General features: G+C 40.1%; 1 protein-coding gene across 3 annotated transcripts in view; it reads left to right on the top strand.

Annotated features, from left to right (window-relative positions):
• The window catches only part of OPRL1 (opioid related nociceptin receptor 1), a 68,118-nt gene that overhangs the window by 32,073 nt on the left and 11,773 nt on the right, over nt 1-24,272 (top strand). For 2 of the 3 annotated variants that reach the window (XM_053693147.1, XM_053693151.1), the window contains exon 2: nt 12,474-12,829. In XM_053693147.1, coding sequence (XP_053549122.1) covers nt 12,474-12,829 — 356 coding nt within the window. Of the gene's footprint in view, nt 1-11,893; nt 11,920-12,249; nt 12,421-12,473; nt 12,830-24,272 lie in introns of those variants that run through there. The other variant, XM_053693148.1, reaches the window with a different exon arrangement.

The raw sequence follows: 24,272 nt of genomic DNA, 5'->3' as shown, positions 1-24,272 counted from the left end.
TAACGCTCACTTTGCAGCCGCAACTTTTCCATACCGCAGATCCCCCTATGCCATTTGCGTATCCTATCTTTTCAATGGGATCTTTCTAACGCCGGTATTTAGAGTCGTGGCTGAAGTGAGCGTTAGAAATCTAACGACAAAACTCCAGCCGCAAAAAAAAGTCAGTAGTTAAGAGCTTTCAGGGCTAACGCCGGTTTATAAAGCTCTTAACTACTGTGCTCTAAAGTACACTAACACCCATAAACTACCTATGTACCCCTAAACCGAGGTCCCCCCATATCGCCGCCACTCTATTAAAAAATTTGAACCCCTAATCTGCTAACCGCACACCGCTGCCACCTACTTTATCCCTATGAACCCCTAATCTGCTGCCCCTAACACCGCCGACCCCTATATTATATTTATTAACCCCTAATATGCCGCCCCCAACGTCGCCGCTACCTACCTACACTTATTAATCCCTAATCTGCCGACCGGACCGCGCCGCTATTATAATAAAGTTATTAACCCCTAATCCGCCTCACTCCCGCCTCAATAACCCTATAATAAATAGTATTAACCCCTAATCTGCCCTCCCTAACATCGCCGACACCTAACTTCAAGTACTAACCCCTAATCTGCCGATCAGAGCTCACCGCTACTCTAATAAATGTTTTAACCCCTAAATCTAATTCTAACCCTAACCCTAACCCCCCTAAATTAAATATAATTTTATTCTAACGAAATAAATTAACTCTTATTAAATAAATTATTCCTATTTAAATCTAAATACTTACCTGTAAAATAAACCCTAATATAGCTACAATATAAATTATAATTATATTGTAGCTATTTTAGGATTAATATTTATTTTACAGGCAACTTTGTAATTATTTTAACCAGGTACAATAGCTATTAAATAGTTAATAACTATTTAATAGTTACCTAGTTAAAATAATTACAAAATTACCTGTAAAATAAATCCTAACCTAAATTACAATTAAACCTAACACTACACTATCAATAAATAAATTAAATAAACTACCTACAATTATCTACAATTAAACCTAACACTACACTATCAATAAATTAATTAAATACAATACCTACAAATAAATACAATTAAATAAACTAAATAACGTACAAAAAATAAAAAAGAACTAAGTTACAAAAAATAAAAAAATATTTACAAACATTAGAAAAATATTACAACAATTTTAAACTAATTAAACCTACTCTAAGCCCCCTAATAAAATAACAAAGCCCCCAAAAATAAAAAAATGCCCTACCCTATTCTAAAATTAAAATAGAAAAGCTCTTTTACCTTACCAGCCCTGAAAAGGGCCCTTTGCGGGGCATGCCCCAAAGAATTCAGCTCTTTTGCCTGTAAAAAAAAACCATACAATACCCCCCCCAACATTACAACCCACCACCCACATACCCCTAATCTAACCCAAACCCCCCTTAAATAAACCTAACACTAAGCCCCTGAAGATCTCCCTACCTTGTCTTCACCACACTGGGTCCCGATCTGTCCAGAAGAGCCTCCGATGTCTTGATCCAAGCCCAAGCGGGGGGCTGAAGAGTGACGTCCATCGTCGGGCTGAAGTCTGGATCCAAGCGGCGGCTGAAGAAATCGATCATCGGGCTGAAGTCTTGATCCAAGCGGGCGCTGAAGAAGTCCATCATCGGGATGAAGTCTTCTATGAAGCAGCATCTTCAATCTTCTTTCTTCCGGAGCCATCATCTTCCAGCCGACGCGGAACATCCTCTTCTACCGTCGCCTACACGCCGAATGACGGTTCCTTTAAATGACGTCATCCAAGATGGCGTCCGTCGAATTCCGATTGGCTGATAGGATTCTATCAGCCAATCGGAATTAAGGTAGGAAAATTCTGATTGGCTGATGGAATCAGCCAATCAGAATTAAGTTCAATCCGATTGGCTGATCCGATCAGCCAATCAGATTGAGCTCGCATTCTATTGGCTGTTCCGATCAGCCAATAGAATGCAAGCTCAATCTGATTGGCTGATCGGATCAGCCAATCGGATTGAACTTGATTTTGATTGGCTGATTCCATCAGCCAATCAGAATTTTCCTACCTTAATTCTGGCTTTGTTATTTTATTAGGGGGCTTAGAGTAGGTGTAATTAGTTTAAAATTGTAATATTTTTCTAATGTTTGTAAATATTTTTTTATTTTTTGTAACTTAGTTCTTTTTTATTTTTTGTACTTTAGTTAGTTTATTTAATTGTATTTATTTGTAGATATTGTATTTAATTAATTTATAGGTTAGTGTAGTGTTAGGTTTAATCGTAGATAATTGTAGGTATTTTATTTAAGTAATTTATTGATAGTGTAGTGTTAGGTTTAATTGTAGATAATTGTAGGTATTTTATTTAATTAATTTATTGATAGCGTAGTGTTAGGTTTAATTGTAACTTAGGTTAGGATTTATTTTACAGGTAAATTTGTAATTATTTTAACTAGGTAGCTATTAAATAGTTATCAACTATTTAATAGCTATTGTACCGGGTTAAAATAATTACAAAGTTGCCTGTAAAATAAATATTAATCCTAAAATAGGTACAATATAATTATAATTTACATTGTAGCTATATTAGGGTTTATTTTATAGGTAAGTAGTGAGATTTAAATAGGAATAATTTAGTTAATATTATTAATTTTATTTAGATTTATTTTAATTTAGGGGGGTGTTAGGGTTAGGGTTAGAATTAGCTTTAGGGGTTAAAAAATGTATTAGAGTAGCGGTGAGGTCTGGTCGGCAGATTAGGGGTTAATACTTGAAGTTAGGTGTCGGCGATGTTAGGGAGGGCAGATTAGGGGTTAATACTATTTATTATAGGGTTATTGAGGCGGGAGTGAGGCGGATTAGGGGTTAATACATTTATTATAGTGGCAGTGAGGTCCGGTCGGCAGATTAGGGGTTAATAATTGTAGGTAGGTGGAGGCGACGTTGGGGGCGGCAGATTAGGGGTTAATAAATATTATTTAGGGGTCAGCGGTGTTAGGGGCAGCAGATTAGGGGTACATAGAGATAACGTAGGTGGCGGCGGTGTGCGGTCGGCAGATTAGGGGTTAAAAAAATTTAATAGAGTGGCGGCGATATGGGGGGCCTCGGTTTAGGGGTACATAGGTAGTTTATGGGTGTTAGTGTACTTTAGAGCACAGTAGTTAAGAGCTTTATAAACCGGCGTTAGCCCAGAAAGCTCTTAACTCCTGACTTTTTTCTGCGGCTGGAGTTTTGTCATTAGATTTCTAACGCTCACTTCAGCCACGACTCTAAATACCAGCGTTAGAAAGATCCCATTTAAAAGATAGGATACGCAAATGGCGTAGGGGGATCTGCGGTATGGAAAAGTCGTGGCTGCAAAGTGAGCGTTAGACCCTTTCCTGACTGACTCTAAATACCAGCGGTAGCCCAAAACCAGCGTTAGGAGCCTCTAACGCTGGTTTTGACGGCTAACGCCAATCTCTAAATCTAGCCGACTAAATTACAGAAAATAAAAAACAAATTACTAAACTAATTACACCTAATCTAAGAACCCTATCAAAATAAAAAAGCCCCCCCAAAATAAAAAAAACCCCTAGCCTAAACTAAACTACCAATAGCCCTTAAAAGGACCTTTTGCGGGGCATTGCCCCAAATAAATCAGCTCTTTTACCTGTAAATAAAAAATACAAACACCCCCCCAACAGTAAAACCCACCACCCACACAACCAACCCCCCAAATTAAAGCCTAACTAAAAAAAAACTTTTTTTACACTCATTTTGTCAATACACCACACTCATTGCATCATGACACCATACTGCACACATCATTTTAGGAGAAACTATGCACCAATGTACATATGACATGTCTGTCAGCACTGACGGCAGTGTTATTGGACTGTGTTGTGACCTGGAATTAGCAAGCTGTAAGGGGCACATTGAAACCTGTGTTGAATCCAAGTGAGTGCTAAAAGTGTCACTGCTCCTTAAAGTGCCGCCATAGAGCTTACTCTTAATGCTGTATGTTTAGTGATTCTGAGGCTGTCTCAGTGCAGTGTGCTATGTGCGTCACCAAGGATCTAGCTTTATTACATGTGGCAGTGTGCTCGTTTCTGCTCTCCTTATATGCGCAATGTTTTTTTGTTTTTTTTACTGCTGCAAAGCTATTACTTAGATCTGCAGCACAGGATCACTGCCTGGGAAAAGCCACATACTAACACAGCTAGCTAGTTGCAGATAGACTGTGATATCTCACCATACTTGTGCTGTTTGATATAGTCAAGGATGGTCTAAGGCAAGATGTTCTATGTACTGATATGTTTGAGTATCATAGAGGAAGTGAGCAGCGCTATCTAGTTCTAGAGAAGGTATTTAACCATAGATAACTTGTGTCCTAGAGTGTCCTTGTTATTCAGTTCCAGAGTTTATGTTATCCTTCTACTAGGGGTACTCATTATACCCTAAAACTGATTTACATTAATTTGCTAGTGTGTTGCATTATCCGGTCCTTGAGGTGCCACATATAATAGTATGCAGTATTTAAGTACACATTATTTATTTATTTTCATCACTAGGGGCTCTGAGCTGTATTACCCAATTATAGATATGTTATATTGTAGTAGAGAGCTTGACCTTTGATACACAGTCTTACGGCTAGATTTAGAGTTCGGCGGTAGCCGTCAAAACCAGCGTTAGAGGCTCCTAACGCTGGTTTTGGGCTACCGCTGGTATTTAGAGTCAGTGATTAAAGGGTCTAACGCTCACTTTACAGCCGCGACTTTTCCATACCGCAGATCCCCCTACGCCATTTGCGTAGCCTATCTTTTCAATGGGATCTTCCTAACGCCGGTATTTAGAGTCGTTTCTGCAGTGAGCGTTAGAGCTCTAACGACAAGATTCCAGCCGCCTGAAAATAGCAGGAGTTAAGAGCTTTCTGGCTAACGCCGGTTTATAAAGCTCTTAACTACTGTACCCTAAAGTACACTAACACCCATAAACTACCTATGTACCCCTAAACCGAGGTCCCCCCACATCGCCGCCACTCGATTAAAAATTTTAACCCCTAATCTGCCGACCGCCACCTACGTTATACTTATGTACCCCTAATCTGCTGCCCCTAACACCGCCGACCCCTGTATTATATCTATTAACCCCTAACTTGCCCCCCACAACGTCGCCGCAAGCTACTTAAAATAATTAACCCCTAATCTTCCGACCGCAAATCGCCGCCACCTACGTTATCCCTATGTACCCCTAATCTTCTGCCCCTAACATCGCCGACCCCTATGTTATATTTATTAACCCCTAATCTGCCCCCCACAACGTCGCCGACACCTGCCTACACTTATTAACCCCTAATCTGCCGAGCGGACCTGAGCGCTACTATAATAAAGTTATTAACCCCTAATCCGCCTCACTAACCCTATCATAAATAGTATTAACCCCTAATCTGCCCTCCCTAACATCGCCGACACCTACCTTCAATTATTAACCCCTAATCTGCCGACCGGAGCTCACCGCTATTCTAATAAATGTATTAACCCCTAAAGCTAAGTCTAACCCTAACACTAACACCCCCCTAAGTTAAATATAATTTTTATCTAACGAAATAAATTAACTCTTATTAAATAAATGATTCCTATTTAAAGCTAAATACTTACCTGTAAAATAAATCATAATATAGCTACAATATAAATTACATTTATATTATAGCTATTTTAGGATTAATATTTATTTTACAGGTAACTTTGTATTTATTTTAACCAGGTACAATAGCTATTAAATAGTTAAGAACTATTTAATAGTTACCTAGTTAAAATAATTACAAATTTACCTGTAAAATAAATCCTAACCTAAGATATAATTAAACCTAACACTACCCTATCAATAAAATAATTAAATAAACTACCTACAATTACCTACAATTAACCTAACACTACACTATCAATAAATTAATTAAACACAATTGCTACAAATAAATACAATTAAATAAACTATCTAAAGTACAAAAAATAAAAAAGAACTAAGTTACAGAAAATAAAAAAATATTTACAAACATAAGAAAAATATTACAACAATTTTAAACTAATTACACCTACTCTAAGCCCCCTAATAAAATAACAAAGACCCCCAAAATAAAAAATTCCTTACCCTATTCTAAATTTAAAAAGTTACAAGCTCTTTTACCTTACCAGCCCTGAACAGGGCCCTTTGCGGGGCATGCCCCAAGAATTTCAGCTCTTTTGCCTGTAAAAAAAAACATACAATACCCCCCCCCCAACATTACAACCCACCACCCACATACCCCTAATCTAACCCAAACCCCCCTTAAATAAACCTAACACTAAGCCCCTGATGATCTTCCTACCTTGTCTTCACCATGCCAGGTTCACCGATCCGTCCTGGCTCCAAGATCTTCATCCAACCCAAGCAGGGGCTAGACATCCACTGAAGAAGTCCAGAAGAGGGTCCAAAGTCTTCCTCCTATCCGGCAAGAAGAGGACATCCGGACCGGCAAACATCTTCTCCAAGCGGCATCTTCTATGTTCTTCCATCCGATGACGACCGGCTCCATCTTGAAGACCTCCAGCGCGGATCCATCCTCTTCTTCCGACGACTAGACGACGAATGACGGTTCCTTTAAGGGACGTCATCCAAGATGGCGTCCCTCGAATTCCGATTGGCTGATAGGATTCTATCAGCCAATCGGAATTAAGGTAGGAATTTTCTGATTGGCTGATGGAATCAGCCAATCAGAATCAAGATCAATCCGATTGGCTGATCCAATCAGCCAATCAGATTGAGCTCGCATTCTATTGGCTGTTCCGATCAGCCAATAGAATGCGAGCTCAATCTGATTGGCTGATTGGATCAGCCAATCGGATTGATCTTGATTCTGATTGGCTGATTCCATCAGCCAATCAGAAAATTCCTACCTTAATTCCGATTGGCTGATAGAATCCTATCAGCCAATCGGAATTCGAGGGACGCCATCTTGGATGACGTCCCTTAAAGGAACCGTCATTCGTCGTCTAGTCGTCGGAAGAAGAGGATGGATCCGCGCTGGAGGTCTTCAAGATGGAGCCGGTCGTCATCGGATGGAAGAACATAGAAGATGCCGCTTGGAGAAGATGTTTGCCGGTCCGGATGTCCTCTTCTTGCCGGATAGGAGGAAGACTTTGGACCCTCTTCTGGACTTCTTCAGTGGATGTCTAGCCCCTGCTTGGGTTGGATGAAGATCTTGGAGCCAGGACGGATCGGTGAACCTGGCATGGTGAAGACAAGGTAGGAAGATCATCAGGGGCTTAGTGTTAGGTTTATTTAAGGGGGGTTTGGGTTAGATTAGGGGTATGTGGGTGGTGGGTTGTAATGTTGGGGGGGGGTATTGTATGTTTTTTTTTACAGGCAAAAGAGCTGAAATTCTTGGGGCATGCCCCGCAAAGGGCCCTGTTCAGGGCTGGTAAGGTAAAAGAGCTTGTAACTTTTTAAATTTAGAATAGGGTAAGGAATTTTTTATTTTGGGGGTCTTTGTTATTTTATTAGGGGGCTTAGAGTAGGTGTAATTAGTTTAAAATTGTTGTAATATTTTTCTTATGTTTGTAAATATTTTTTTATTTTCTGTAACTTAGTTCTTTTTTATTTTTTGTACTTTAGATAGTTTATTTAATTGTATTTATTTGTAGCAATTGTGTTTAATTAATTTATTGATAGTGTAGTGTTAGGTTAATTGTAGGTAATTGTAGGTAGTTTATTTAATTATTTTATTGATAGGGTAGTGTTAGGTTTAATTATATCTTAGGTTAGGATTTATTTTACAGGTAAATTTGTAATTATTTTAACTAGGTAACTATTAAATAGTTCTTCACTATTTAATAGCTATTGTACCTGGTTAAAATAAATACAAAGTTACCTGTAAAATAAATATTAATCCTAAAATAGCTATAATATAAATGTAATTTATATTGTAGCTATATTATGATTTATTTTACAGGTAAGTATTTAGCTTTAAATAGGAATCATTTATTTAATAAGAGTTAATTTATTTCGTTAGATAAAAATTATATTTAACTTAGGGGGGTGTTAGTGTTAGGGTTAGACTTAGCTTTAGGGGTTAATACATTTATTAGAATAGCGGTGAGCTCCGGTCGGCAGATTAGGGGTTAATAATTGAAGGTAGGTGTCGGCGATGTTAGGGAGGGCAGATTAGGGGTTAATACTATTTATGATAGGGTTAGTGAGGCGGATTAGGGGTTAATAACTTTATTATAGTAGCGCTCAGGTCCGCTCGGCAGATTAGGGGTTAATAAGTGTAGGCAGGTGTCGGCGACGTTGTGGGGGGCAGATTAGGGGTTAATAAATATAACATAGGGGTCGGCGATGTTAGGGCAGCAGATTAGGGGTACATAAGGATAACGTAGGTGGCGGCGGTTTACGGAGCGGCAGATTAGGGGTTAAAAGTGTAATGCAGGGGTCAGCGATAGCGGGGGCGGCAGAATAGGGGTTAATAAGTGTAAGGTTAGGGGTGTTTAGACTCGGGGTACATGTTAGAGTGTTAAGTGCAGACGTAGGAAGGGTTACCGCATAGCAAACAATGGGGCTGCGTTAGGAGCTGAACGCTGCTTTTTTCCAGGTGTTAGGTTTTTTTTCAGCTCAAACAGCCCCATTGTTTCCTATGGGAGAATCGTGCACGAGCACGTTTTTGAGGCCGGCCGCGTCCGTAAGCAACTCTGGTATCGAGAGTTGCATTTGCGGTAAAAATGCTCTACGCTCCTTTTTTGGAGCCTAACGCAGCATTTGTTTGAACTCTCGATACCAGAGTTAAATTTATGGTGCGGCCAGAAAAAAACCCGCGGAGCGTTAACAGCCCTTTTACCGCCGAACTCTAAATCTAGGCCTTAGAGATGATAAGGAGCAAGAACCAATGCTAGATACAGTACATAGCATGTAGTTTAAATATATATTTTGACAGCAGAAAAGAGCCAAATGGATCATCAAGCCTGCCAATATTATATTTTGAAGACTAAGCTCAATTAAAGGGACATGGAACTAAAACGTATTTGCTGTAAAGAAGGGGCATGTTATTTCTACAGCCACAAATTCACAATTTTGAGAAATACAAAAACAATAATACATGATAATATCTTCAACATAGAAAAATTGCCCAAAATAATCTGACAGAAACCTCTGGGAAATATAACATTGTGAATGGATTAATGCAGCATTGTGCTAAGTAATTAAAAGCTAATCTATATTTCAGGATGAATAGCCTTTAGATTATAATGCATCGTAAATAGAAACCATCATTAAAAAGAGTATACCTCATGAAGCATTTTATTTTTAAAAAAAAGTCCTATTAACCCCTTAATGACCACAGCACTTTTCCATTTTCTGTCCGTTTGGGACCAAGGCTATTTTTACATTTTTGCGGTGTTTGTGTTTAACTGTAATTTCCCTCTTACTCGTTTACTGTACCCACACATATTATATACCGTTTTTCTCGCCATTAAATTAACTTTCTAAAAATACCATTATTTTCATCATATCTTATAATTTACTATAAAAAAAATTATAAAATATGAGGAAAAAATGGAAAAAACACACTTTTTTTTAACTTTGACCCCCAAAATCTGTTACACATCTACAAGCACCAAAAAAAAACCATGCTAAATAGTTTCTAAATTTTGTCCTGAGTTTAGAAATACCCAATATTTACATATTCTTTGCTTTTTTTGAAAGCTATAGGGCCATAAATACAAGTAGCATTTTGCTATTTCCAAACTACTTTTTTTCAAAATTAGCGCTAGTTACATTGGAACACTAATATCTTTCAGGAATCCCTGAATATCAATTGAGATGTATATATTTTTTTAGAAGACATCCCAAAGTATTGATCTAGGCCAATTTTGGTATATTTCATGCCACCATTTCACCGCCAAATGCCATCAAATACAAAAAATCGTTCACTTTTTCACAAATTTTTTCACAAACTTTCGGTTTCTCACTGAAATTATTTACAAACAGCTTGTGCAATTATGGCACAAATGGTTGTAAATGCTTCTCTGGGATCCCCTTTGTTCAGAAATAGCTGACATATATGGCTTTGGCATTGCTTTTTGGTAATTAGAAGGGAGCTTGTAGGGAGCTTGTATGGTTAATTTTAGCTTTAGTGTAGTGTAGTAGACAACCCAAAGTATTGATCTAGGCCCATTTTGGTATATTTCATGAAACCATTTCACCGCCAAATGCGATCAAATAAAAAAATTTTTTTCACAAACTTTCGGTTTCTCACTGAAATTATTTACAAACAGCTTGTGCAATTATGGCACAAATGGTTGTAAATGCTTCTCTGGGATCCCCTTTGTTCAGAAATAGCAGACATATATGACTTTGGCGTTGCTTTCTGATAATTAGAAGGCCGCAAAATGCTGCTGCACATCACACGTGTATTATGGCTAGCAGTGAAGGGGTTAATTAGGAAGTTTGTAGGGAGCTTGCAGGGTTAATTTTAGCTTTAGTGTAGAGATCAGCCTCCCATCTGACACATCAGACCCCCTGATCCCTCCCAAACAGCTCCCTTCCCTCCCCACAATTGTCCCCGCCATCTTAAGTACTGGCAGAAAGTCTCCCAGTACTAAAATAAAAGCTTTTTGGGGGGTTTAGGTTTTTAAAAAAAAAATAAAAAAAATTCTTCTGCTGTGTAGGACCCCCCTTAGCCTCCAACCTCCCTGATCCCCCCCCAAAACAGCTCTGTAACCTTCCCCATCTGCCTTATTGGGGGCCATCTTGGGTACTGGCAGCTGTCTGCCAGTACCCAGCTTGCACAAAAAAGGGCTTTTTTTTCTTTGTTTTTTTTTTCTGTAGTGTAGCTTCCCCAAACCCCCCCCCACCACCACCACAAAACCACCTCACTGATGGTTTTTTTTTTTTTACTTTTTTTAACTGATTGCCCTTTTAAACCTTCTTTATTTTACACCTTTTTCTGTAGTGTAGCGGTTCCCATCCGCTCACTCCCCGTGCACGCGCCCGCCCCCGCCCTCCCGTGCACGCGCGCACGTCCGTGCATGCCCCCGGGCATCCCCGCCCACGATCCCGCCCCCCTCCACATCTCCAGGGCCATCGATGGCCGCCACCCGCCTCCCGGTCCTGCTCCCACCCACCAACGAAGGAAGCCACCAATCTCCGGTGCAGAGAGGGCCACAGAGTGGCTCTCTCTGCATCGGATGGCTTCAAAAGGTTATTGCAGGATGCCTCCATATAGAGGCATCACTGCAATAACTGGAAAGCAGCTGGAAGCAAACAGGATCACTTCCAGCTGCTTTCCACACCGAGGACGTGCAGGGTATGTCCTCAGGCGTTAACTGCCTTTTTTTGAGGACGTACCCTGCATGTCCTCAGTCGTTAAGGGGTTAAAGGGACACTGAACCCAATTTTTTTCTTTTGTGGTTCATATAGAGCAAGCAATTTTAAGCAACTTTCTAATTTACTCTTATTATCAATTTCTCTTCGTTCTCTTGCTTTCTTTATTTGAAAAATAAGGCATCTAAGCTAAGGAGCCAGCCAATTTGTGGTTCAGAACCATGGACAGCACTTGTTTATTAGTGTTGTCCAATCAGCAAGGACAACCCAGGTTGTTCACCAAAAATGGGCCGGCATCTAAACTTAAATTCTTGCTTTTTAAATAAAGATAGAGAATAAAGAAAATTTGACAATAGGAGTAAATTAGAAAGATTCGTAAAAGTGCATGCTCTATCTGAATCATGAAAGAAAACATTTGGGTACAGTGTCCTTTTAAATATAAAAAAAAATCAGAATAATATTTAAAAAATCTATTTTTTTTTTAAATGATTGCTCTTCAGCAAGCCCTTCTTGTCCCTCATCTTGTCTTCCTGTTTTGTTCTCCTATAGGCCCTTCCTGTCCCTCATCTTGACTTCCTGTTTTGCTCACCCATAGGCCCTTCCTGTCCCTCATATTAAGTTCTGGTTTTGTTCTCCCCTATGGCATTCATGTCCCTCATCTTGTCTTCTTGTTTTGCTCTCCCATAGGCCCTTCCTGTCCCTCATCTTTTCTTCCAGTTTTGCTCTCCCTTAGGACCTTCCTGTACCTCATCTAGTCTTCTTGTTTTGCTCCCCTATAGGCCCTTCCTGTTCCTCATATTGTGTTCTTGTATTGTTCTCCCCTAGGCCCTCATGTCTTCCTGTTTGCTCTCCCCTAGGCCCTTCCTGTCCCTCAGCTTGTCTTCCTGTTTTGCTCTCCCCTTGGGCCTTCCTGTCCCTCAGCTTGTTTTGTTATACCCCAGACCTTTCTGTTTGCTCTTCACCATTTCTTGTTTCTTTTTCCTAGACTGTACTTCTTATCTTGCCTTCTTATCTTGCTTTTCTCCAGACCATTCCTGATAGCTATCTTCTTGTTTTGTGATATTTTTGTGTCGTTTTAAGAAATTCCTGCAACTCAGTTTACCTTTCTATTTTGGACTTTTGTAGGTATACAAAAATGAAAACAGCCACCAACATCTATATTTTCAATCTGGCTCTAGCAGATGCCTTGGTGCTAATCACTCTCCCATTCCAGGGCACAGATATCTTCCTGGGGATCTGGCCCTTTGGCAATGTCCTTTGTAAGATTGCAATTGCCATTGATTACTACAACATGTTCACAAGCACCTTCACTCTAACCATGATGAGTGTTGACCGTTATATCGCCATCTGCCATCCAGTCAAGGCCTTGGACATCCGCACTCCACACAAGGCTAAAGTGGTCAATGTTTGCATCTGGATTCTGGCCTCCTGCATTGGGATTCCTGTCATGGTCATGGGGTCAGCTGAGATGGAGAATGATGGTCAGTGTTCTTTTATCAGTATTTTACATTTTCTAGTGGCAAATATAGTTTTATGCTGTGACTGATTTTGTTTTATATAAACTAACGTAATCATTAGGGAGTGAAAAGGAGATATGTTACATTTTAATCATTATATTTTTTAACAGTATTGTTTGTCTTTACCTACAGATTTAAAACTGTAACCTCAACTTTCATAAATGTCTAAAATCAAGGGAACTTGACTACACTATGGGCAAGATTACTAGTGGAGCAGTAGTTTGCGCTCCCGCTGCATGTTAACCCCAATAGACATCGGCTTTTTGAGTTGAATTTTTTTTTTACATTTTTTTGCGCGTTTACTCGACGATGCATGTAAAAAGGAATATCACAACTGTGGAAAATGTAACTTACCAACATTCCCTAGTTTTGCATAACCAACACAGTTATATAAATACATGTTTTACCTCTGTGATTACCTTGTATCTATGCTTCTGCAAACTGCCCCCTTATTTCAGTTCTTTTGACAGACATCCATTTTAGCCAATCAGAGCTGGCTCACTGGAACTCCACATGCGTGAGCACAGTGTTATCTATATGACTCACATGAACTAACACACTATAGTGGTGAAAAATTGTCAAAATGCCCTGACAGAAGAGGCAGCCTTCAAGGGCTTAGAAATTAGCATATGAACCTCCTAGGTTTAGCTTTCAACTAAGAATACCAAGAGAACAAAGCAAAATCAGTGATAAAAGTAAATTAAAAAATTGTTTAAAATTACATTCTCTATCTGAATCATGAAAGTTTATTTTGGACTAGACTGTCCCTTTAAATCAGCAGTAGGTCTCTTATTTATACAAGTTAAATATATTCGATTTAATTGGATTTGTTTGTAGGTATCACAAAAGCAGATCATGAAACTAATCAGAAACTGAGTATATAATTAGACAATCCACTTGAATAGGCATAGAACAACTTTAGCCCACATTGAAATCCATCAGCATTGCCACATAAAGTGTCTTTTATGGCTGTATGTAGGGTTTACAAAGTCACCATATGATAATCCTGTGACAGCCCATTTATCCCAAGCTGTTTCAACATGTTCATATTGCACTGACATTTTTTATTAGATGTGCACAGACAAACAAATGAATTTTACATGAATTGTTCATCAGGAAAAAGAAAATCAGTCTTTCGGTTGTTCATTCATCTGCTGTTTCCTATGGGAACGTTTTCAGTACTGCAAAAGAACAGCTGGGAAGTGGTGAGCTGTCTTAAACGCAAATAAAGTAGTAGCTTGTGCAGCAGCATACAAAGAATATCTTCTTTCTAATTAATTTATTTTTAAACTGGGTCAGAATTGTCAAGAACAAATGTAAAACTTTCAAACTTATTGGCTAACACAGGAATAAGTCAACTGAGAAGGGCATTGCTGCATCACTTACTGGATAGTGTACAACTGTATATGTGAAGCCTTTCTTGCATACAGAAAAACCTTTTTTGACTTTAGAGTAACCTTTTTAACCACATGAACAAATTTGCCTGTTTGCAGATGCACAATAATTAACCAGCCATTACAAGTGGCTGACTAATGCTACCGCAAGCTTTCAGTAGCAATTAGCGCTCAGAAAAATATTTGCACATATTAACACATATACATACAGTATATATTTACAAATGCTGCAATCGCTGCACTTCTTACTCCCTTCGCTGCGCTTTAGTTCTGATCCTGTCTCTGACGCCATCAGAACGAGGCTCCCATTGGAGCTTATGGAAGCACACTCTTGTGAGCGCAATGCTTCCCAGCAATTTGAACACGAGCTCGCATTTGCATTGCTGTTAACTTGTAATACCAGCGCTCCACTTATAATCTGGCCCTAAATGTGTTGTATAGGCATTTGTTTATTTGGGTATTTGTTACGGGCGTTTTGTTTTGCATTTTCAATACAAAGACTACAGAAAAATAAGTGAATTTTTCCTCCTTCATCTGAACGTAAATGCACGTCTCCTTGTTATATCTTGCACTGGGACAATTCTACCGCAGTACTTTTGTAGGATTGTTGGACTTTTCAAATTTAACAGCCCTAACCTCTTGAAAACTCACTTTGACCTATATTAAGTGGCATATTTTGGCTGTTCCCACCGCTTTTTCTTTTCAACCTTAACATTTTTGTACATGCTCAGCTCACATTTTTTTTTTTATTGAGGTTTACAAACATCAATGACATCTAGTTTGCACAGTACAAAATACATATCTAATGAAACAGGAAGGTCATAGGCATTTACATACATATAAGCATATCAAAATACAAATCCAACCATATCTATATAGGCCTATCATAGATTTCAGACTGGCTACTCTTGGACCTTCAAAATGGCACAGTATTTAGCAATAGGTCTAATCTATAGACTATATTACAATCATTAGTCTATGCCTAAATCTGTATATTAAAGGCATTCCAAGACTAACACATTTACGGCTAGATTACGAGTTTTGCGGTAAGCTGAAAAAGCAGCGTAAACAGGTCCTAGTGCTGCTTTTTCATTACCGCTGCTATTACGAGTCTTGTAGGTTTAGGGGCCCTGCACACTTTTTTGGCCTTACCGCAAACCGACTTACGTAAACCTTTTTCTCCAACATAGGTGTGTCCGGTCCACGGCGTCATCCTTACTTGTGGGATATTCTCTTCCCCAACAGGAAATGGCAAAGAGCCCAGCAAAGCTGGTCACATGATCCCTCCTAGGCTCCGCCTACCCCAGTCATTCTCTTTGCCGTTGTACAGGCAACATCTCCACGGAGATGGCTTAGAGTTTTTTAGTGTTTAACTGTAGTTTTTATTATTCAATCAAGAGTTTGTTATTTTGAAATAGTGCTGGCATGTACTATTTACTCAGAAACAGAAAAGAGATGAAGATTTCTGTTTGTATGAGGAAAATGATTTTAGCAACCGTCACTAAAATCCATGGCTGTTCCACACAGGACTGTTGAGAGCAATTAACTTCAGTTGGGGGAACAGTGAGCAGTCTCTTGCTGCTTGAGGTATGACACATTCTAACAAGACGATGTAATGCTGGAAGCTGTCATTTTCCCTATGGGATCCGGTAAGCCATGTTTATTACGATCGTAAATAAGGGCTTCACAAGGGCTTATTAAGACTGTAGACTTTTTCTGGGCTAAATCGATTCATTATTAACACATATTTAGCCTTGAGGAATCATTTTATCTGGGTATTTTGATATAATAATATCGGCAGGCACTGTTTTAGACACCTTATTCTTAGGGGCTTTCCCAAAGCATAGGCAGAGCCTCATTTTCGCGCCGGTGTGGCGCACTTGTTTTTGAGAGGCATGGCATGCAGTCGCATGTGAGAGGAGCTCTGATACTTAGAAAAGGCTTTCTGAAGGCGTCATTTGGTATCGTATTCCCCTTTGGGCTTGGTTGGGTCTCAGCAAAGCAGATACCAGGGACTGTAAAGGGGTTAAAGTTCAAAACGGCTCCGGTTCCGTTATTTTAAGGGTTAAAGCTTCCAAATTTGGTGTGCAATACTTTTAAGGCTTTAAGACACTGTGGTGAAAATTTGGTGAATTTTGAACAATTCCTTCATGTTTTTTCGCAATTGCAGTAATAAAGTGTGTTCTGTTTAAAATTTAAAGTGACAGTAACGGTTTTATTTTAAAACGTTTTTTGTACTTTGTTATCAAGTTTATGCCTGTTTAACATGTCTGAACTACCAGATAGACTGTGTTCTGAATGTGGGGAAGCCAGAATTCCTATTCATTTAAATAAATGTGATTTATGTGACAATGACAATGATGCCCAAGATGATTCCTCAAGTGAGGGGAGTAAGCATGGTACTGCATCATTCCCTCCTTCGTCTACACGAGTCTTGCCCACTCAGGAGGCCCCTAGTACATCTAGCGCGCCAATACTCCTTACTATGCAACAATTAACGGCTGTAATGGATAATTCTGTCAAAAACATTTTAGCCAAAATGAACACTTATCAGCGTAAGCGCGATTGCTCTGTTTTAGATACTGAAGAGCATGACGACGCTGATAATAATATTTCTGAAGGGCCCCTAACCCAGTCTGATGGGGCCAGGGAGGTTTTGTCTGAGGGAGAAATTACTGATTCAGGGAACATTTCTCAACAAGCTGAACCTGATGTGATTGCATTTAAATTTAAGTTGGAACATCTCCGCATTCTGCTTAAGGAGGTATTATCCACTCTGGATGATTGTGACAAGTTGGTCATCCCAGAGAAACTATGTAAAATGGACAAGTTCCTAGAGGTGCCGGGGCTCCCAGAAGCTTTTCCTATACCCAAGCGGGTGGCGGACATTGTTAATAAAGAATGGGAAAGGCCCGGAATTCCTTTCGTCCCTCCCCCCATATTTAAAAAATTGTTTCCTATGGTCGACCCCAGAAAGGACTTATGGCAGACAGTCCCCAAGGTCGAGGGAGCGGTTTCCACTTTAAACAAACGCACCACTATACCCATAGAGGATAGTTGTGCTTTCAAAGATCCTATGGATAAAAAATTAGAAGGTTTGCTTAAAAAAATGTTTGTTCAGCAGGGTTACCTTCTACAACCAATTTCATGCATTGTCCCTGTCGCTACAGCCGCATGTTTCTGGTTCGATGAGCTGATAAAGGCGGTCGATAGTGATTCTCCTCCTTATGAGGAGATTATGGACAGAATCAATGCTCTCAAATTGGCTAATTCTTTCACCCTAGACGCCACTTTGCAATTGGCTAGGTTAGCGGCTAAGAATTCAGGGTTTGCTATTGTGGCGCGCAGAGCGCTTTGGTTGAAATCTTGGTCGGCTGATGCGTCTTCCAAGAACAAGCTACTTAACATTCCTTTCAAGGGGAAAACGCTGTTTGGCCCTGACTTGAAAGAGATTATCTCTGATATCACTGGGGGTAAGGGCCACGCCCTTCCTCAGGATCGGCCTTTCAAGGCAAAAAATAAACCTAATTTTCGTCCCTTTCGTAGAAACGGACCAACCCAAAGTGCTACGTCCTCTAAGCAAGAGGGTAATACTTCTCAAGCCAAGCCAGCTTGGAGACCAATGCAAGGCTGGAACAAAAGAAAGCAGGCCAAGAAACCTGCCACTGCTACCAAGACAGCATGAAATGTTGGCCCCCGATCCGGGACCGGATCTGGTGGGGGGCAGACTCTCTCTCTTCGCTCAGGCTTGGGCAAGAGATGTTCTGGATCCTTGGGCGCTAGAAATAGTCTCCCAAGGTTATCTTCTGGAATTCAAGGGACTTCCCCCAAGGGGGAGGTTCCACAGGTCTCAGTTGTCTTCAGACCACATAAAAAGACAGGCATTCTTACATTGTGTAGAAGACCTGTTAAAAATGGGAGTGATTCATCCTGTTCCATTAAGAGAACAAGGGATGGGGTTCTACTCCAATCTGTTCATAGTTCCCAAAAAAGAGGGAACGTTCAGACCAATCTTAGATCTCAAGATCTTAAACAAGTTTCTCAAGGTTCCATCGTTCAAGATGGAAACCATTCGAACTATTCTTCCTTCCATCCAGGAAGGTCAATTCATGACCACGGTGGATTTAAAGGATGCGTATCTACATATTCCTATCCACAAGGAACATCATCGGTTCCTAAGGTTCGCATTCCTGGACAAACATTACCAGTTCGTGGCGCTTCCTTTCGGATTAGCCACTGCTCCAAGGATTTTCACAAAGGTGCTAGGGTCCCTTCTAGCTGTGCTAAGACCAAGGGGCATTGCTGTAGTACCTTACTTGGACTACATTCTGATTCAAGCGTCGTCCCTTCCTCAAGCAAAGGCTCACACGGACATTGTCCTGGCCTTTCTCAGATCTCACGGATGGAAAGTGAACGTGGAAAAGAGTTCTCTATCTCCGTCAACAAGGGTTCCCTTCTTGGGAACAATAATAGACTCCTTAGAAATGAGGATTTTCCTGACAGAGGCCAGAAAAACAAAACTTCTAGACTCTTGTCGGATACTTCGTTCCGTTCCTCTTCCTTCCATAGCTCAGTGCATGGAAGTGATCGGGTTGATGGTAGCGGCAATGGACATAGTTCCTTTTGCGCGCATTCATCTAAGACCATTACAACTGTGCATGCTCAGTCAGTGGAATGGGGACTATACAGACTTGTCTCCGAAGATACAAGTAAATCAGAGGACCAGAGACTCACTCCGTTGGTGGCTGTCCCTGGACAACCTGTCACAAGGGATGACATTCCGCAGACCAGAGTGGGTCATTGTCACGACCGACGCCAGTCTGATGGGCTGGGGCGCGGTCTGGGGATCCCTGAAAGCTCAGGGTCTTTGGTCTCGGGAAGAATCTCTTCTACCGATAAATATTCTGGAACTGAGAGCGATATTCAATGCTCTCAAGGCTTGGCCTCAGCTAGCGAGGGCCAAGTTCATACGGTTTCAATCAGACAACATGACAACTGTTGCGTACATCAACCATCAGGGGGGAACAAGGAGTTCCCTAGCGATGGAAGAAGTGACCAAAATCATTCTATGGGCGGAGTCTCACTCCTGCCACCTGTCTGCTATCCACATCCCAGGAGTGGAAAATTGGGAAGCGGATTTTCTGAGTCGTCAGACATTGCATCCGGGGGAGTGGGAACTCCATCCGGAAATCTTTGCCCAAGTCACTCAGCTGTGGGGCATTCCAGACATGGATCTGATGGCCTCTCGTCAGAACTTCAAAGTTCCTTGCTACGGGTCCAGATCCAGGGATCCCAAGGCGGCTCTAGTGGATGCACTAGTAGCACCTTGGACCTTCAAACTAGCTTATGTGTTCCCGCCGTTTCCTCTCATCCCCAGGCTGGTAGCCAGGATCAATCAGGAGAGGGCGTCGGTGATCTTGATAGCTCCTGCGTGGCCACGCAGGACTTGGTATGCAGATCTGGTGAATATGTCATCGGCTCCACCTTGGAAGCTACCTTTGAGACGAGACCTTCTTGTTCAGGGTCCGTTCGAACATCCGAATCTGGTTTCACTCCAGCTGACTGCTTGGAGATTGAACGCTTGATCTTATCGAAGCGAGGGTTCTCAGATTCTGTTATCGATACTCTTGTTCAGGCCAGAAAGCCTGTAACTAGAAAGATTTACCACAAAATTTGGAAAAAATATATCTGTTGGTGTGAATCTAAAGGATTCCCTTGGGACAAGGTTAAGATTCCTAGGATTCTATCCTTCCTTCAAGAAGGATTGGAAAAAGGATTATCTGCAAGTTCCCTGAAGGGACAGATTTCTGCCTTGTCTGTGTTACTTCACAAAAAGCTGGCAGCTGTGCCAGATGTTCAAGCCTTTGTTCAGGCTCTGGTTAGAATTAAGCCTGTTTACAAACCTTTGACTCCTCCTTGGAGTCTCAATTTGGTTCTTTCAGTTCTTCAGGGGGTTCCGTTTGAACCCTTACATTCCGTTGATATTAAGTTATTATCTTGGAAAGTTTTGTTTTTAGTTGCAATTTCTTCTGCTAGAAGAGTTTCAGAATTATCTGCTCTGCAGTGTTCTCCTCCTTATCTGGTGTTCCATGCAGATAAGGTGGTTTTACGTACTAAACCTGGTTTTCTTCCAAAAGTTGTTTCTAACAAAAACATTAACCAGGAGATTATCGTACCTTCTCTGTGTCCGAAACCAGTTTCAAAGAAGGAACGATTGTTGCACAATTTGGATGTTGTTCGCGCTCTAAAATTCTATTTAGATGCTACAAAGGATTTTAGACAAACATCTTCCTTGTTTGTTGTTTATTCCGGTAAAAGGAGAGGTCAAAAAGCAACTTCTACCTCTCTTTCTTTTTGGATTAAAAGCATCATCAGATTGGCTTACGAGACTGCCGGACGGCAGCCTCCCGAAAGAATCACAGCTCATTCCACTAGGGCTGTGGCTTCCACATGGGCCTTCAAGAACGAGGCTTCTGTTGATCAGATATGTAGGGCAGCGACTTGGTCTTCACTGCACACTTTTACCAAATTTTACAAGTTTGATACTTTTGCTTCTTCTGAGGCTATTTTTGGGAGAAAGGTTTTGCAAGCCGTGGTGCCTTCCATTTAGGTGACCTGATTTGCTCCCTCCCTTCATCCGTGTCCTAAAGCTTTGGTATTGGTTCCCACAAGTAAGGATGACGCCGTGGACCGGACACACCTATGTTGGAGAAAACAGAATTTATGTTTACCTGATAAATTACTTTCTCCAACGGTGTGTCCGGTCCACGGCCCGCCCTGGTTTTTTTAATCAGGTCTGATAATTTATTTTCTTTAACTACAGTCACCACGGTACCATATGGTTTCTCCTATGCAAATATTCCTCCTTAACGTCGGTCGAATGACTGGGGTAGGCGGAGCCTAGGAGGGATCATGTGACCAGCTTTGCTGGGCTCTTTGCCATTTCCTGTTGGGGAAGAGAATATCCCACAAGTAAGGATGACGCCGTGGACCGGACACACCGTTGGAGAAAGTAATTTATCAGGTAAACATAAATTCTGTTTTTTCTATGAGACTTCTATAGCGCAGGTATTACAAGTCTGTCCTGGGAGGCCAAAAAGTGAGCGGTACACCCTTTACCTCCAAGATTCCTAACGCATTCTAAAGTCAGTAGTTATGAGTTTTACACTCATGACTAAAGCATAAAACGCATGACTAAAGTGCTGAAAAGTACACTAACACCCATAAACTACCTATTAACCCCTAAACCGAGGCCCTCCCACATTGCAAACACTGAAATAAAATTATTAACCCCCCCTATAAATTATTCCCCGCCCGTAGTGACAACTGTTGGAGGTGCGGAGAACATTTAGACACTATGTCCCACATATGGTGGACATGTCCCCTAATAGTGGGAACGTGGGAGGAAGTGGCACGTGAGATGTCAGTTATGCTGGGTATTTCTTTGCCTCTGGATCCCCTATTGTGGCTCTTTAATATCACCCCAAACAAGATCTCAAAAGATAGAAGGAATTTACTATTTATTGGTAGAAACAGTCTCAAAAAATTAATGGCAAAAAATTGGAAACGCAGAGTAGTTCCGAACATAGCACAATGGCTACACATTTTTAATCAAATTCTAGAACTGGAGGAGTACTCCTACTTGACCAACAAGAGCCTAGATACATATGCCCAAATGAAAGTGATATGGGAGGATTATGTGAACTCCAGATCCCAGGTTCCACAGAAAGACGATTCTCATGCAGATTCATGACGAGATTAATCACTCAGACATTGTTGTTTTTTACTTATATATTTTTCATTTTACTGTGTGTTTGTTTGTTTAAAGCTTTGAATACTAATTGACAGCAATATTCTCTATCAACAGATAGTATAACCTGAACTTTGTTATAATCAGTGTGATTTTTCCTCGAACGAAATGTAACATGCACTGTCTGTAAAAACCTTACTAATATATCAATAAAGCTGTTTAAAAAAAAATAAAAATGTATTAACCCCTAATCTGCCACTCTGGACATCGCCGCCACTATAATAAACATATTAACCCCTAAACCGCCGCACTCCCTCCTCGCAAACACTAGTTAAATATTATTAACTCCTAATCTTCTGCCCCCAACGTCGCCACCACTATATTAAATTTATTAACCCCTAAACCTAAGTCTAACCCTAACCCTAACACCCCCTAATTGAAATATAATTTAAATAAATCTAAATAAAATGACTATCATTAAAACTACATTATTCCTATTTAAAACTAAATACTTACCTATAAAATAAACCATAAGCTAGCTACAATACAGTATAACTAATAGTTACATTGTAGCTATCTTAGGGTTTATTTTTATTTTACAGACAAGTTTGTATTTATTTTAACTAGGTAGAATAGTTATTAAATAGTTATTAACTATTTAATAACTACCTTATTCCTATTTAAAACTAAATACTATTTAATAACTACATTATTCCTATTTAAAACTAAATACTTACCTATAAAATAAACCATAACCTAGCTACAATACAGTATAACTAATAGTTACATTGTAGCTATCTTAGGGTTTATTTTTATTTTACAGACAAGTTTGTATTTATTTTAACTAGGTAGAATAGTTATTAAATAGTTATTAACTATTTAATAACTACCTAGCTAAAATAAATACAAATTTACCTGTAAAATAAAACCTAACCTATGTTACACTAACACCTAACACTTCACTACAATTAAATAAATTCCCTACATTATATACAATTAACCCCTTAATAACCACAATGTACCCTGTATGTCACTAGTCGTTAAGGGTTTTTTCAGGACATAATAGCAAAAGTCTAGCAAGAACACTTTATTAATGCCCTCCCTCCAGCAGGCTTTGTGGAATAGAGCAGTCTCAACGCTGGTGGCAAGACCATGCTATAAAACAATCAGATCCCCAAAAAAGGCCAGTGACATACAGGGTACGTTGCTGGTCCTTAAGGGGTTAAATAAATTAAATTAAATTAGCTAAATTACAAAAACAAACAAACACTAAATTAAAGAAAATAAAAAACAAATTACATATCTTTAAACTAATTACACCTAATCTAATAGCCCTATCAAAATAAAAAAAAGAAAAAAAATACAAACAACCCCCCCAACAGTAAAACCCACCACTCACACAACCAACCCCCCAAATAAAAAGCTAACTAAAAAAACCTAAGCTCCCCATTGCCCTGAAAAGGGCATTTGGATGGGCATTGCCCTTAAAAGGGCATTTAGCTCTTTTGCAGGCCCAAAGCCCTAACCTAAAAATAAGCCCACCCAATACACCCTTAAAAAAATCCTAACACTAACCCCCGAAGATTCACTTACCGGGAGAAGTCTTCATCCAAGCGGCAAGAAGTCCTCAACGAAGCCGGTAGAAGTGGTCCTCCGGATGAGCAGAAGTGGTCCTCCAAACGAGCAGAAGTCTTCATCCAGACAGCATCTTATATCTTCATCCTTCCAGCACGGAGCGGGTCCATCTTCAAGACATCCGATGCGGAGCATCCTTTTCAAACGACGGCTTCTTCATAATGAATATCTCTTTAAGTGACGTCATCCAAGATGGCGTACCTTAGATTCCGATTGGCTGATAGAATTCTATCATCCAATCGGAATTAAGGTAGAAAAAATACTATTGGTTTATGCAATCAGCCAATAGGATTGAGCTGGCATTCTATTGACTGTTCCAATCAGCCAATAGAATGCAAGCTCAATCCTATTGGCTGATCCAATCAGCCAATAGGATTTTTTCTACCTTAATTCCAATTGGCTGATAGAATTCTATCAGCCAATCATAATCTAAGGGACGCAATCTTGGATGACGTCACTTAAAGAGATATTCATTCCGAAGAAGCCGTCGTTTGAAGAGGATGCTCTGCGTTGGATATCTTGAAGATGGACCCGCTCCGCGCCGGAAGGATGAAGATAGAAGATGCAGTCTGGATGAAGACTTCTGCCCATCTGGAGGACCACTTTTGTCTGTCTGGAGGACCACTTC

The sequence above is a fragment of the Bombina bombina genome, chromosome 1 (genome assembly GCF_027579735.1).
Source record: "Bombina bombina isolate aBomBom1 chromosome 1, aBomBom1.pri, whole genome shotgun sequence".
Taxonomy (NCBI): domain Eukaryota; kingdom Metazoa; phylum Chordata; class Amphibia; order Anura; family Bombinatoridae; genus Bombina; species Bombina bombina.
This window is presented reverse-complemented; position numbering and strand designations above follow the sequence as displayed.